Genomic DNA, 16,869 nt, shown 5'->3' with positions numbered 1-16,869 from the left:
TTCTGACTGAGATTAACCTGTCAGACAAAAGCACTGTCAAAAATGTCTTGATATTAGAGAGGCTTTATTTCTCTGGCTCTGCTGTTAAGACTCCCGGTTTAAGTCCACAATAATTTTACACTCATTTGGTATTGCCAAATTCCATATACAGGATTAACAGAGGAAATCATTCTGGTGATTGCCAGCATAGGAACACACAGTTTTGAATTTTGTCTTTTAGAATATCATACAATTCTGAATTTCGGGTTTGTACATCATGAAATTGTTAACTTAGCTTAGCACAGACAAATTCTTACCTCTCTAAGTAGTTAGACTTAATCTCATTTGCTGTTGATTTTGGAGAAGATCTTGTAGCAAAGTGAGTGTGACACTTCTGAACCCATATGGTTTTAGAGTCTTGTTAACATCCATTTAGCCTGACCCCTGACATCAATGGCCTCAGTAAATGTCACCATATCTCACTAATGATGTCTTGGAGCCTCAATGCTTGTCGGACCACATAAGTTATTTTCAAAGCTACCTCCACTTGGGCTCCGAAAAGTCAGAGAATAATCCTTTTCCCACATGCCCCTAATCTGTTGTCATGCTGTAACTGGCCCCTTTCCTTTCAAACCAGTCAGCTACCTCTTTGGAGACCTTTAAATAGCAGTAATTGCCACTACTGACTTCAGTGTTTCTAGTGGGAAACATGTTTAGTGGTGTGTGATTAAATTGGGTGGCAGCACTCAAGGAGCACTTGTAAGCAGCTAATGCAGATAAAATCAATGGTTGGAATTTTTTGACCGATAAAAAAAAAAAAAAAGAAGAAAAGAAGAAGATAAAAATAGAAAAAAAAAAGGAATTAAACTTACTTTGTTTCATTATTATTATACTAGTCAAATATCGGCATTTTGGATGCCATATTTCACACGGAACAGGCGCTGAGCACTTGAGCCATTGCTTAATACGCCAAAACATTGTAACAGAAAAGCAACTGCAATATCTCTTACAGTTCAGCTCACAGCCAAAAGAACTTATATTTATAAAAAGCATGTTTGATTGTCCTGTTGCATTCACAAGACAGATGCATGATAATCTTCCAATATCATACATCATGACCACTGCTATGCACAAGGAAATCTTTTGCTTCAGGACTGATATCTAACACTACCTTGAGGATTATTGTTTGATGCACTGTGAGGTGATGAAGGTTGAAATGCTTTGATCTAGAGGCTGCTGGATTGTTCTCGTCAAAAAGAGAAGATTGAGTAATTATACTAGTATATAAATTCAATGAGTATAAAGATAGCAAAAATTATTAAATTTATCTGTACCTAGCTTTGAATGAACTTCACTATGCAAAGAAATTCAAGGACTTCTACAGAGTAAGGTTCCTGTCATTCATGAAGGCGAATTTACAAGAAATGCTTTATGGTCTCTTCCATTTTCTCCTTTGGTTTCTATCGTTATTTTCAAAAATCCCTGCCTATGGGAAATTGGCAGGTTTGTCAAACATGGAAAGAGTTTCATTCTCCTTTAAGAAATGCAATCAATATAAGCAAACAGTGCAAACATAATTTTATAATGTTATAGTGTAGTTTAAATTGCTAATCTATAAATCCTGAGACAGAGAAAAAAAAAAATCCTTCCACAGTATTGAGCTGCCAACTGTAGCATTCCCATGCTGACACAACTACATCAAGAAAACACAGAAAGTGAGATTGCGGAGTTAGTGTATGACAGGTATAAATTCATGGATGGGCTTAATGCAAATCCAGACCCAAATATCCTCAAAATGACATTCAGTAATGGAAATTTTGGATATTTAATTCAAATTTTTCATTGTAATTTATACTGAGGTGCAATAAAATATGTGAAAAAAAAGCGAGGACAAACAGACTCACTCCCAGCTTCTGTTTTTACTAGAAAGGTGTACATATATTTTGCATATTTACAGCTATGCAGTACTTTGGATCGGGTCAGAAGGACAGATGGAAGGACTGGTGTGGACTGAAAAGGACTCAGACTTTGACAAGCTGTCATTTGCAGTGGCATTTGTTTCTTGTGTAATATACACAAACTGTGTGTGTAATCCAATCTGTCTTTTGGCCTTTTGTTGCCACATTGAGCTGTGTGAGAACTGACAACAGTCTTACCTGTGGTTCTTTTTGCAGTCTGATGTGCATTCCCCTGTGGCCAGACAAAGCTCTCTTCTCAACGGCATGGTGCCTAAAGTGATAATAATCTTCAAAAACCTGCAGAAACACAAAGGGAAAACCAATGCATTCACCGTCAGAAACAGGATGGCCCGATAAAACGCCCTTCTCACCAAGGCTTTTAAGTACCCATGATAAAAACCTGTAGATAGTGTACATGTTTGACAGAGCTGAGATCACAGATGTGTATTCAGTGATCAGAGCTTGGCATTTCCTCTTCTGGCTAATGGAAATTTGAGTATCTCACTTTAACTCAGATGAAAGGCAATCACTTAACAAGGACTCTATAAGTCTAAGTCACAGAAACATTGCAAAGGAATTATGAGTTTTTTTTCATTATTTTCATTATTTTTTCATTAAGTGATATTTTAAAAATTCACTTAGCTTACAATATGATCAGATCAGTTTTCATTAAGAATGACTAGACAAAAACATCTAAGAGGAATTAAAAGACTTCAGCTGTCAATAGTTGAGTGAAAATCTGAGACACACACACACACACAACACAGATCCATTACACAATTTTGCAAGGACAACAGAAATGATAAGATGCACCCATTAGAGAGGCTGTCATCTCAGAGTTAATCTTGTTTTAAGCATTCCTTGTAGCAATGTCTTTTTTCATATCTTACACGCACTGCTAATAAAATATCTTTTAAGGAAAAGCAACTGTGTGACAGCTGACATCAAACTGGCCTAAAACCTTAGGGAGTACTTCCTTTCTGTCTGCCTTCTTCGTCTCCTCACCTCTCCTTGTAATGGACTCCTTGTAATGTATTATATGACTATATAATACAAATATCTACAAATGAGTGTGCGGAAACAGACAAAAATAGCCAAATACAAGCTGGGGGAAGAGGAAGACAAAGAGCAGCCCAGCCACTCCTTATGTGGGTATTCACAAGAGAGAAGCCGCCATTTGAAGAGGAAGCACTGCAATCTGTACAGTAGTGCCACTGGGGAGTGGCTCACCTTCACAAACCCAGCGGAGCGGAGGAGGAGAGAGGGGAGAGGAGGGGTGAATGGGCTGGGGAGGTGACGGAGGTAGGCAAAGAGAGGGAGGTAGACACAGGGTTTGACAGGACGACTAGGCAGGATGGATGTGTGTGTGGAGGGAGAAGAGCAGACGCAGCAGGATGGAGGGTTCTCCTGGGGCCGCAGGCTGATTCTGGAGGCTGGCAGGCTGCAAAACGACCAGACTGGAGGCTGATGCTCTGAGGCCCGTATCTGGCAGATATGATCCAAAGCTGCCAGCCCAGCACCAGCCAATTTGAGATCCTTCGTTGACTGTAATTATTAACTGATCTTAAATCAGTTGCTGTGATAATTTCTGAAAAACGCAAATAACATCAGTCACACTGGTGTGTAAAAGTGATTTTTTTCTGCTGTATGTCATTGAAAAAGCAGCTTTTGTCAGGAGACAGCCTTTCAAAAAGATGGTTCTTAAAGACTAAAAAATGTGGCCAGTGAAAATGTCATGATAAAAAAATAAATCTTTGCTATTCTGCAGCCTGCAGCAAAAAGAGTGTACACTGGTACATGTGCTATGTACATGTCCCGAAATACATCAGTTCTGTAAGATTCACTAATATACTGGCAATGTCAAAAAACTGCAGTTTGTCTTCTGTCCTAAGCTTTTGTATATTAAGAGAATGGGAGGCTTTATCCACTTTTGCACAATCACTAAAGCATTGGAGCCAGACAGCTATGAAGATTGCATGCCAAATCATTCTCAGAAACTGGAACATGTCTGGAGAGCATCATTTTTAGGCCCCTTACGAAGAGAAAAGAAAAATAGCTTATGAAACATGTCATATGGGATGCAGGACTGGCAAAAAAATGCATATCCTCAAGGAAGAAAGCAATTAGTCTTCTATAAAATCTTGATCAGGTGGAGTCATATTGCTTTGGATTACTCCCTGGCAGCTATTTTTGTCTTTGGATTTGATCATTGCTTTATTTTGTTTTATTTCTTATCGTTTTTTGTGTTTTTTATTAAGTACTTATTTATCACTTCCTCCTTAGCTGTCTGCATGGCAAAACATTTATACACAAACCACTCTATATGAGGCAGTCTTCCTATTTGGAGGAAGGAATAGGAAGTCGAGTTAAATGTATCATATACCATCTGCTTTATGACTGATATATATATATCACAATGTAAAAATGGCAAGTCGTAAAAAAAAAATAAATCTTTATTAATCTGATGAACATACATAGACCTCAATCAAATAACTTATGTGTTCAAGTCAGACAATAATTGATACTTATCATTAAATTCCTACATACTATGCAGATATAGGCCATACAGTATAGTTGGAGTCATTTCATCACCACAGGGGCAAAGGATGAATGTATGAGAGACAATCACGTGTTAGGTCTTTGGCTGAGACTGACTTTGCGACATGTCAGTAGAATAACCAATCAGCAGCTGGCCTCACAGACACCGGTTCTGGAAAGTAATGTCACGGTGATGCAAAGAGAAATGGCTTTTGTGTAAAAGTGAGATGTGATGAAGCATGTGACCCAAGAAATTAATGAGACCCACTTTCACATTAATTGCAGCAGGGCAGAAAGCTAATTTGTGCCACACTGGGGTGGCTTTTCTGTGGGACAAACCCATTTCCTAGAGTGCTGATGTCCTCATTTAGACCAAGAACCCATGAGTCTCTGTGAATTAAGATGAATATAGAAATATAAGTGTAGCTACTAGCAGCTGAGTCATGCCTCTCCATAATTGGAACCAGAATCAATCATTTGGTTTGTGTTTATATGTATGTATATGTGTAGCAGGGATAATAACTGAGAGCACTCAGCATCATTAGTCACCTTGCCACGACATGCTAAGTCTGCATATGAAGCATCCTGTGTGTGTGTGTGTGTGTGTGTGTGTGTGTGTGTGTAGATGTACACACTTCTTACATATATGCATATATGTAAAAATTGTATTATCATATCCGACAGCAGAGCAGGCAAAGGGAACAAAGACAGAGCTATCACCAACCAAAAGAATATTGCACTCTACTAAATGTGTTTAATAACGCACACAGGCACAGCTGAACGTGAATGAAAAGCCAACAAAAGGGGATAACTGGTCTGCATAGAAGATTACTAGAATCACATTAGAGGTTAGATAATAGAAAAGATTTATATTCACAAAATAGAGGAATAAGAGGTTCTCTTCCAATGTGAATGTTCTTGGACTTCAGAAAAATGTCCTTGTACACTCCAGAGAAAGTATAACCCTTTTGATTGTTGTATATTATAAATGAAGAAAAATGCTGAACTATTGCTTTCTTTCTTCTTCACTGAATAACCTGAACCATCCATCCAAGTGTCCTACAGAATTCATTTTAATCACAATTTTCACTCTAAAACATGATTCGCTTCTAGAATCACAGTGACAATAAGACTGGTGATATATTTTCCACAAGCGTGTGCATATTTTTAATTACACTAATGAGAAACATACACTAATATATAGATCTACTTTTCTTCAATTAAGTAAAATAAGAAATCTATAAAAAAACAACTGAACAGCTGGGCAGAACAACTAAAGAAGAGTCTAATGGTGTCAGATGAAGGATGCCTCCACTTGCAGCTGCAGGTGGGGATGACATATGTTATTAAGTGACCATTGGGCACAACTGGATATGCAGTCTTTGGGCTGATTCTCACACATGAATCCCGGACTGATGTTGAGTTCGGGATTCATGTGTGCACCACCTGATCAGACTGCAGAACTAAAGATGGCTTAATCACCTGGATGAATTCTCAAGGAGGTAGAGGATAAAATCATAATAGTGAATATTAAAAGGGACAAAGTAGACTGTATTCGACTGCCGTCAGGAAGATGTCACCATGATATGAATGTTGAAGCAAATCCAAGGTACAAAAAAATGCTACTAAGTCCCTAAAAAAAAAAAAAAAAAAAAAAAAAAAAAAAATGTAGCTTCCACAGCATCAGAGCCTCATGCCAGATGTTTTATTATGATCATTAGCAGTAAAATATTTTCCATTGTCTAATCCTGGTTGGAATCCCCTATAAAGTGACCAGAATGAAAATTTATGTTATTTATGAACCAAGATTAATATAAATGCGCTTCATCTGATGTGAAGTTACTTATTTAACAACAATGTATATATTTATACTCGTAAGAGCGTGCCCTTGTGCAAGACAGATGAACATAGAAGTCTACATGTTGATTGCGTCTGAATTCAAATGATATTGAGATTGCTCATAAAAAGCTTTCTGTCAGTCCAAGAGCCATGTGAAGCATCAAAGGCACATCATCCAGGTTTTTCACCATGTCTTCAACCCCCTCATCACATAAGTTTTTCATATTTGATTTTTTTTCCTCTATGAACCCAACCTATTTCCTCTTCTAACCCCTGAATGTTGAGTAATGAAATCTGAATGACACTGTACACAATTTCTGCAAAATTCCATCAGAAAAGCGGTTAAGACTTGGTGAGTGAAAGAAATGCCGTGGTGCGTTTCCTACATGCAATGTTCTGCTTTGCCCTGTCCTGGTCCTCTTCTGTGGTGGCAGCCTTGGTCTCCAGCCACCTCCAGCCACATTTGTTCAGTCAATACTGGCCAGAGGGAATTGGCCTCAGATCAGTGGTGCGGGGAAGAGAAATGTGGCAAGCTTTCACAGAGCAATAACCTCGTGTTATTTTACAATGCTGTGTGTGCATACAAGTGTTTAGGCAACTTTCCAATGTCAAAAACTGATTTGAAATGAAGGAAAGTTTTCTTTTCAATTGCATCAAACTAAGTGAGGATAAAATTATGCACCGTACTTATTCAGAAATGTGCCTGAAATTTTTGTTATGCCAGACATGCTATGGTTCTCTGAAGTGATAGGTGATGGAAAAGGCACACAATGTAATCTAATTTCTCTTGTCGCTGAAGTTAAATTCTGCTGGCAGACTCAAAGGAATTCCAACATTTACAGGATGGCTTAAACACAGTTGCGGAGAACTGCGTTCATTGCAAATATGACTCTTATAAAACTGGTATCTCATATCAAGTGTTGTAATTGGTGTATATGTATATATGTTTTTTGTTAAATACTTCATTTTTAACAATACACTGGTTTCAAATCAAATTTTGTAAAAGGGAAAAAAAACTTCACATATAAAAAAAACCCACAGTTGATACTGTCATTCAAAAAAATAATTGCAACCACATACAGGAAAAACAAAGAGAGAAGGAGGAAGAAAAAAAATAAAGGAAAGAAGGAGAAGAGAAAAAAGGGATTCGCTACATTTCATGTTGAGGTGTGTGTGTGTGTGGTCGGGGGAGTTCTGGACTCATTCTTGAGAGCAGTAAAGAATGACTATTTCCAGAGTACTAACACTAAATGAATGTGATATTTTGACATCAGGTTTTGCAAGCAAAGGTTTTGTCCCAGCTCACATTGGGCGAAGGCGGGCACACCCTGGACAGGTGGCCAGTCCATCAGAGACAGACAGAGACCAACAACCACTCACACTCAAACCTATAGACAATTTAGTGTCACTAATTAACTGAAGCATGACGTCTTTGGACGGTGGGAGGAAACCAGAGTACCAGGAGGAAACCCACACAGGCACAGGTGGAACATTCAAACTCTGCACAGAAAGGCCCCAGGCCAGGAATCGAACCTGCAACCTTCTTATTGTGGGGCAACAGCGCTAACCACAATGCCGCTGCACTGCAGTATATATCAGGCTTTCTTAAATCTATTTTTTACCTGGATAGATTTTACAGATACATTTAAAATATATTTCTTTAACTTCATTTGTGATCAGATATCTATTAAGTAAGAGGCGAACCTTTTTCCGTGGTATATAATCTAGACAAATATTCCATTGTAAAATAACAAGGTAATGTTGTGACATCGTTTTGGGACATGGTTCTTACTGATTTGTTTTTATTTACAGGATGACTGAAGAGACGTACTTTCCCTGCAAGTATGTCTGTTGGACATAAATTAGTTAGTTTGTGAACATCAAGCCTCTTTGGTTTTTAAAAAGCACGCGCACACACACCAGAGGGGATGGTTCTAAAAACCACAGCTTACTCTCCAGGAGTTATGGGGAAATTATATTTTTCAAGAAACTCTATGGCAGGACCCTGTGTAAACAAAAGTCTGTCTTTACTGAACAACTTATCTACCCATGTGATGTTGTTTTGTAACCAATATTCCATAAAGAGAGATGTGTTTATATGGAATGTGTTGGTTATTCCAAATTAAACAGTTATCAGGTGAAAAAAATGTGCTTGTAGATGAGAAACCATTAAAGAAAGGCCTGGCAGTGAAAAGCAGACATTTTAACTGGGATTTTATCAATGTCATTGTTGCAAACAAGAACATAGCCAGTGCCTCCTAGATTGGATAATATATGGAGAGAAATAATATTCCCAACTGAAGTTGGGTTATTGAAGATTAGTTTTATCTAATCAGTCTAACATATATTATTTAAAGTGAAAAACCACCGTCTGAATGACCACTTGTGCTTCTGCTGTTTTTGATCCTTTGTAACCAAACTTCCCAAATATTGCACTTCATTTTTTATTGGGATGTTTTGAAGTTCAGGTTTAGGAGATTTTTTTTTTTTTTTTTTAAATCACTATACATTGACATTCTTTTTAAATATTCAGGCAAAAACCAGAATTCCCTTGAGAACTCCTGAATAACATTCAAAGGGATACAGGGACTTGGTTTTCATTTTTCAGAAATGAAAGATGACTTGCTCTTTACGAAGAAGAGAGATGCCTTTTTCAGTACTAGTACTAAAAACTGTTCTGAGATCAAGACATCAGTACCAGGTGACTTGTTATTTTTTATACATTGATGCATCTTTAACTTCCTTCAGCATAACAGGGCTATTACGCAGCTCAATTTCATCTTCAGCAATAGTTTTAAATGTTGAGGAGACCAAAAGTTTATAGGTGTTAAAATAAAATATAAAATGTGCAATCAATACATTCAGCTATGAAGTTTAATTACTCTGGACAGATTTGTGTCATTCCACCAACAACAAGCAACATTGTAAAAAAAGAAAAACGAAAAACAGATGGGCTGGTTAGCTGTTCCTTAACAACATTAGAAAACTAAGATAGAAAGAAATGACTTGCAGAGCTCACTAAAGAGCAGCTTGGTGAACAGAAAGAAAATGGAAGGGATGAAATGTAGCTTGTCTGTTGCAAAGCAACCGTCACACACCGCCAGGAGGACCAACTTTTGTTTATTTAGTAATAAATGTTGATTGATGGAAAAAAAAAAAAAAAAAAATCAAATAACAAAATTATATACATATATAAATAATAGTTTAATTAAAAATGCATCTACTAGTTTAACTTGGTGTGTGGTAACAATAAATACCACTGTTCTATAAACAGTTTCATAAAAGTAAATGCTCACATAAGTCTGTGAAATTAACTATTGGTTAAATATAGTGTGTGACCATATACTGTATACTATATGTATGGATATTTATATGTGTGCTGAATACACAGACTGAGTATTCAGTATTCAGCATGGGAACTTAAAGGTCCACTATACCAATATTGACTGAGCCAGGACATTAAGTGTATTCCCTTAAGCTTGAGGAAAGTGCATAGAAGCAAATCCCCTTTATTGGAATTCGTGCCAATCAGAGCAATCTTTCAGAGCAAAGACAACGGCCTCAGCTTAGTTAAGACACATCAAAACATAAGTCATTCACTCTGAACAGTGAGTGCATTCATTTATGGCCTTTCATGTCCATATGATCTAACAAAATTTTATGTTAGATGTGAGAGTTAACACAACAATATAAGATAGACACAGAAATGGAAACAATGCTCTTCTTTTCTTTTTAACGTCTGTACAGTAGAAATCACTCAGAGGCAGCTTCTATTGCACATCTGAGATAGAAATGTCAGTGGCCCAGCAGAGCTCACAGATTGCCACACAGCCCATCAACCCCTTTCTCTTCTCTTGCGTTCCCTTTTATATGGTGCCGTTCTTTTTATTACTGTTTCCTTCACACAAAACACACATCAATGCAGCATTGTACAGAAATAGGCCCTTTTTGGTGTGTACAATTTAGACACAGAAAATAAAAACCCTTTGTTTGTTGGTTTGTTGTGATAGTTAAACAAAAAAATAAAAAAATAAAGCAACAACAAAAAAGCATCAGCCATGCTGCTAGTGTCCACTCAGCCACTGGGCTGCCTTCTTTTGGACTATTTACAGCTGAAACTCCAAGCTCCACTTAGTAGGAGAAGCTCATTATTTTACTCTGAATAGAGGCTAATTGAGTGTTTTAAAATGAAGGGTAATTATTTCTTTCCATCTTAGCTTTAATTGTGCATGTTGCTTGTCTCAACTGCATGCATCAGCTCTGGGGACATGCTCTCTTAGGTAAAGCTTAGCCGCAAAAACAGCTTTTGCTAATTATTTGGCAGAACAGCAAACATTTAACAAAATGTCTATGAAGACCATTCCATGAGTCTTCATAGGTAAAAAGTATGAATGGTGTGGCCCACCGAGTACATTTGTTACAGTAAAAACAACTAAGAGTTATTAAGGGAGTTGTGGGAAAGGCACAAAGACCTTGCAGGCAAAGATGTTCTAAATCATGGTGTGTCCAGCCAGATCTATTCCTATTCTGGGTGAGTGGGACACAGAGGAATATAAAAGAAAGGAGGGAAAATTAAGTTGAGGAAGGAAAAGGAACTACATCATAGCAGAATAGATGCTTGTAGAAGGTGGAAAACTAAGTTGGAATTGGCTACATAGGAATGTGTCATACAAAAAAGGTCATAAGAGCAGGAATATACAATCCCTGCTGATGGCTGACCTTTGGCTAATATTACCATAAAACTAAATTTATGCAGCTGTGTCACTGTAAATGATTACTGTCTTATAATACCAATCAATGATGCCATTGCCCTCTGTGTTTCTATTCTTGAATAAATCATGGTGAATCCACATCTTATCTCTTGGGTTTAGACTTAGAGGAGAAAATGAGTGATTTGAGTGTATGACTTTCACGCATTAGCTGCAGATATAAGAAATGGGAAAAAAAGTAGAATTCCTGATGCTGCTCATCTGTGTTGTGTGATTTTTCAGAGAACCGATAAGGGACAGGGAGAAGGGGACTTATCAAAAGACCCATGCACACAGACACTGTTACACACACATGCGCACAGAGAGACAGACAGACACACGCAGCTACGGCATCATTCAGTGAAACCTTGCTGCGAGTGGCACTGGTACATCCAACCACTCTCTCCAACTCACAAAGACGCTGGTGTTCAAAGTAATTCCCACTTGTGCACACAAGAAAACATACATTAATTCCACACACACAAAAGATTCTGAGCTATGGCCTTGAGAAAGGGAGACTGAGACAGATAAAAAACACAAACAAAAAAAACCCCAAAAAGAACCCACATTTCATGTGAGGGGAGAGACAGTGTGTGTAAGTGAGACATATGAAATCTTTCGGACCACTCCTTGCTTTTTTAATTTGAGATTTATCCCACTAGGTGGATTTATAAGTCTGAAATCCCTGTCTTGGTAGAAGAAATGTGCGGATCAAATCAGTAAACACCTAACTTTACCTATGCTTCACTGAAGTGCTGAATATCCATGGTTTCAAGGGAGAGCTGGATCCATTGCTTCAGTACAGCAGTGAGGCTGCTTTCTCCCCACATTAGTAATATCAGTAATCACACTGTTAACCTGCTCTGATATTACAGAGTAATGGTCTGACAAACCCAGGGGAGATGGAAGTCAGGCATCTCTTCATAAAATTTTGCTGCTACTATTCATTGAACACAAAATAGAGACTGAGTGAGGGGTGGGGGGTTAGACTGACACATATTTGAAAGCAGTGGGGAAGAAAATTTCTTAAAACTCTGCCACATGGGGCATCTTCCTGTGGCCCTGAGGAAAAGCAGTGGAAGACTTGATGATCTATGAAAAACAACTTCAGTGGAAAGCTAAGGGTTGAGATCAAACTGGGTTAATATTTGAACTGCTGGGAGAGGATAAGGTAAAAAGACATTTTGAAGAGGATGCACAGAATCCATTCTCACTGGATCTAAGGAAGCTATGGAAAGAAATGTGCCACCACGGTGAATGCATCTAACAAAGAGCTTTGGCAACGACGCATTATGCAAACAAGGAGAGAGGAAAAAAACAAACAAACAAAAAAAAAAAAGTAAAAATAAGCTGGAGCTAGAATTAAATGAAAAAACAACAACAGAAACAAACAAACAAAAAAAAAACCAATGCAACTGAAAATATTTTGAAATATCAAGCATGTGTGTTCAGTATTCAAATGGTGGTGAAGCAAGAAAGTGCCACCTGTGTGTTATTGGCCTTTAGTTTCTGCCTGGAAGCGGCATGTCATCCTGACACGTTATAGAAAATTTTAACTCATTATCATCCGATGTCAATAGCACATACAAGCTGCAATTGACTCTGTCTGTCTTCCTCCTCCACTTAATTCTATTAATAGTTCAAGAATTTTGTTTTTATGCTACTTTTTCCCCATCTGTTGTCGGTGAAGCATATCCCAAGGAATGAACAGCTTACTTGTTAGTACAGTAACTACATTATAAAAAAAAAAAATCAATGTGGAGTGCACTCAAGGGGTTGTCCTATTGATTTTTCATATAGTGGGATCAATCAATCTATCAATATGTAAGAAGGGAATAAGATGCGCTAAAAGAAGCAACTCGTAGCACAGCAGCAGCAACGAACTACTGAAAAGGAAATGTGCAAACCGTCCTCTGCCTACAATGTGCCCTTCACTTCGAGGGCTCTGCTTAGGAAAATGGAAGCTGTCAGCACCTTCTGAGACAGCAAGGAGAGGCAATCCTGTTGCATGAAAAAAACAAAACCCTGGAGATTAAAGGAAAAAAAAAGCTTTCTCTCTCTCGCTATATATATATATCATTTCAGTCTCAGTAAAACATCAGAGTGGTGAAGGAACACCTGCACTCACAAGCATTCACCAACACGTACCGACACACTCACACTTGTCTCTATCTCTGTGTTCCACCCTGTGTGTGAGATGAGGTCAATAAAAAAAAATGACAACTCCCTCCCCCAACTGTCCCCTCTGGCTCGCCTCTCAGATTGTGGTCTGTTTAAAACCACCAGGGATTCTGTGAGGCAGTTAGATTGTTCATTTGCAGTGTAACTCAGCCTGCTGCTATTTTCAATGTCACCTATGCTGATATCCTTCGTGTAAGAACCACCACTGTCAGGCTTTGTCACTCCAGTTTTGGAAACTGAAGTAAATAGGTTGCACCTCTATTTCCATTCCACTCTTGTCAGTTTAATTCTTTTAGTCTGTGTCTTTCACTCACTCCCCTGTGACTTCTCCTCTGGTTCCACGTATTGATACTGACACTTTGGTGCTTACATTTTATTCCTCTCCTATGTAGAGACCCTCACTAACATTAGTCTCTCATCTGCTCAATATGAACTGGGGGAAAAAGCTGATGGATCCTGTGTGGTACAGTATATATTCCAGGATGTTGTGGGCGTTTTATTTGTGGCAATTTTTCTTAAAACTTGCTTGCAGTTCAGGACTTTGGCAACCTGCTACACTGCAGTGGGCCAAAAGGTGCAGTATGTTAGGTGGGTCTGTGGAAATTCAGCACCACGCTACAATTTTGGTGTCAAGGTTGTGTTATCATCTGTCTTTCTGTTAAGATAGGGTCAACGATGGAAAGTGCACATCTCTATCCTTGGTCCTTTTTTTCTGTTTCAATAGATGAAGGCTCATACAATACAACTCTTTCCAAAGACCACAGTAGCCACCTGTCACATTTTTTAACAAATCAAAAAATAAAATAAAATAAAACAAAAAAAAATCTTGAAATTTTGGTAACAGTATGGGGAGTCATAAAAGTGCTATTTTTTTTTAAATATATGTTTAGAAACAGGGACTCAACAGAAAGAACAGGCATTACGCAAGTTTTACAGATGTAAAGGTATTTTCACCTATGACTGCCCACCTAACACTTTATATTATTCATCTACTCTGATAGTAAATTACTTTGGATGTGCACTGGAATATAGGGAATATAGGGATGGGAATAGAAGAGTCTGAAAATAGGTTAGTTCTAATTATGGCCTGTTGCCCTGTGTGTTGTGCACCTTGTTAAACTTTGATAGTTGAGTAGACCAGATGGACAAAGATATGTAGATGGCTTTACATCTAACTAATTAGATCCTTTCAAAAACATTGATCAGTATTAATGGCTCATGATCTTTCAGTTAACACTATTGCTAGTTATTGATTTTCTTCACCAAAGCAACATCTTTTGAATGTTTCATAGAATGAGAAGAGTAACCTTTTCTCCAAGGCATCAATTTTTAATGCTAGTAGGCATTAAGTAACGAGATGTGATTTTGCTCCCTCGAGAGTGAATTACTTGAAATGTTATTATTTTATTCTTTCAACCTGTGCATGTTCTTCCACAGATTAACACATGCAAAGCCAGTGGTGAACACATTATTATGATCAATTAACATGCTGCATTAATTTTACTAAAACGTTTCCCCTTTTCCATTTTAATTTCAGTTGGCAATTATGCAATTATTAGCACTCTCAGTTGAATTATGCCTAAAGCATCATGTTAATTCCCACGTATTATATAATACCACAATAAACAATATTTATAACAAGAGCAAAAACAGCTAAAGTATCTCATGACAAAAGGTTATCAATAGAAACAGCATTTGCAGCAGTCAATTCATTCCAAAACACAAAGTTTACAGCTAAACTGTTAAAATGACTTGAATTTCCAGAAATGTATTGAAATGTATTACATTACATATTCTTACATTGGTTGTCAAGTGAAGGGCCTTTGAAAAGAAAAAGGTCACCCTTCACAATGGCCTCATAGAGAGTTAGGTGTACGGTTAGAAGATTCTCAAGAACCTCTCCTCTTTTCTTGAAAGGGTCCAAAGCCATGTAGCCCTCAAAGGTTAAGGACACAAAAAACATCAGTGTGAAAATTCAGGTCTCTGTGTATTGAGTAGAGGAACTTGAGCTTTGTATAGCTTTGCAAGAGCTTGTAATAAACCTCTACATGGGAGTTGGCTTTGTGCTGAGCAGTTGAAAGCACTGGACTACTGTGAGCCACGACACTGATCCATAAGGAAAGAAGGCAAGCCAAAATAGCTTTGCATCGTCCATGTAAGCATCCGTACACATACTTCAATATAATTCACATCTGCATTTTAAACAAACTATTACATTTTAAACTTGAAACTAAATTAGAGGGACTAACTGCCACTTGCCATGAAAGGCTGGCAAATACACATAATCATCTTTCACCTACACAAGAACTGGCAGAGTGGATTATATTGATTATTTAATCACCCCATTTATTAATTTTTGTTTACTGGATTTCCTTTTACCATCTTCAACAGCGCTGTTGAAACAACTGTCAAAGTATTAAGCAGCTGAGCATAAATTGAGCTATTGAAGAGAGGTTTGTCACAACCAGGTAAGGTTTATTATAGTCCTGATCAAGGCAAAAAAAATCCATACACTGCAAAATGCATGACATTTAAATTTCATTTCATCTCAACACTACACAGTGTGATCATCAGAAGCAAAGATTTACAGATTAAATGTCCAAGCATTTTCTAAAGAAAATGCACAATGGGTCTAAAATAGAGAAGGAGCTGAAAGAACTGGAATATAATTTAGAGAATAATTCTTTGAGATGAGGGAAGACAGTTCAACCACAGTACTTTTTTCCTTTATGATTTAAGAGATTAAAGATATCATATTACAACACAGTGTATAAATGGAATGCAGCAGAAACACAAGGACTAAACTACCAGTCATATTTGCTGTGTGTGGTGTATGCAATTGTGTGGCAGGACAGAAAATATGAGAGAACAGAACACTTATTATAAAGGACTCTTGTGCAAGGTCCCATGATAGCCTTCATAACAATGATAAATGGCTGAAGCATTCTGCTAAGCTACATCAAATGACTAGCACCTTTAGGATTTTTCTATTAAGCGCAGGGGCATACTCGAAATGCTTTCTGCAAAGCAGAGCAGCAGATTAACATCCTGGGAACCATTATATTTTCTTAACCTCATTTTGTTTTTCAATTTACTCTCGTGCATCCATAGCAGAAACACAGATGTATTTTGGAGGCTAGATCAAGATGGCCTGGAGTTGTGTAGTTTGTCGCAATCCTCCTACAAACCAAAACAACCAAATTTCTCAGGTTTCAGATGAAAACCTGAGAAGCGTTTCAATCATTCCTGCCAGCTTCTGAGAGTATGAAATTAATCTTTTCAACTATGTATGGTTATCTCTCAACAAAATGTGCGTGCTTTCTGCTTTGCTTCAGACGGACAGACATATCATGTCAGCCAGCTAAAAAGATAGTGAGTGTTTGCATGATACAACGAGATGAACACATGAACACACACACACACACACAGAGTTGTGGTCAGAAGTTTACATACACATCATCACATCATATTCATTTGGGGCTATAATGATTTATTTGAACCGTTCTTTTTCCGGGGTGGACTGATTATACAATGTACATCTTCAATTTTTAAAAACAAGAACGGGAGGCAGAATTTATTTTGGATTTTCTCTAAACCATACAAGGTCAAAATTATACAGAAAGGCT

At 37.7% G+C, this 16,869-nt stretch overlaps 1 protein-coding gene across 4 annotated transcripts in view; it reads right to left on the bottom strand.

Annotated features, from left to right (window-relative positions):
* The window catches only part of furinb (furin (paired basic amino acid cleaving enzyme) b), a 74,943-nt gene that overhangs the window by 34,885 nt on the left and 23,189 nt on the right, over positions 1-16,869 (bottom strand). For all 4 annotated transcript variants that reach the window (XM_029522597.1, XM_029522598.1, XM_029522599.1 and 1 more), the window contains one exon: positions 2,136-2,234. In XM_029522597.1, coding sequence (XP_029378457.1) covers positions 2,136-2,234 — 99 coding nt within the window. The remainder of the gene's footprint in view (positions 1-2,135; positions 2,235-16,869) is intronic.

This window comes from Echeneis naucrates, chromosome 16 (assembly GCF_900963305.1).
Source record: "Echeneis naucrates chromosome 16, fEcheNa1.1, whole genome shotgun sequence".
In the NCBI taxonomy this organism is placed as follows: domain Eukaryota; kingdom Metazoa; phylum Chordata; class Actinopteri; order Carangiformes; family Echeneidae; genus Echeneis; species Echeneis naucrates.
This window is presented reverse-complemented; position numbering and strand designations above follow the sequence as displayed.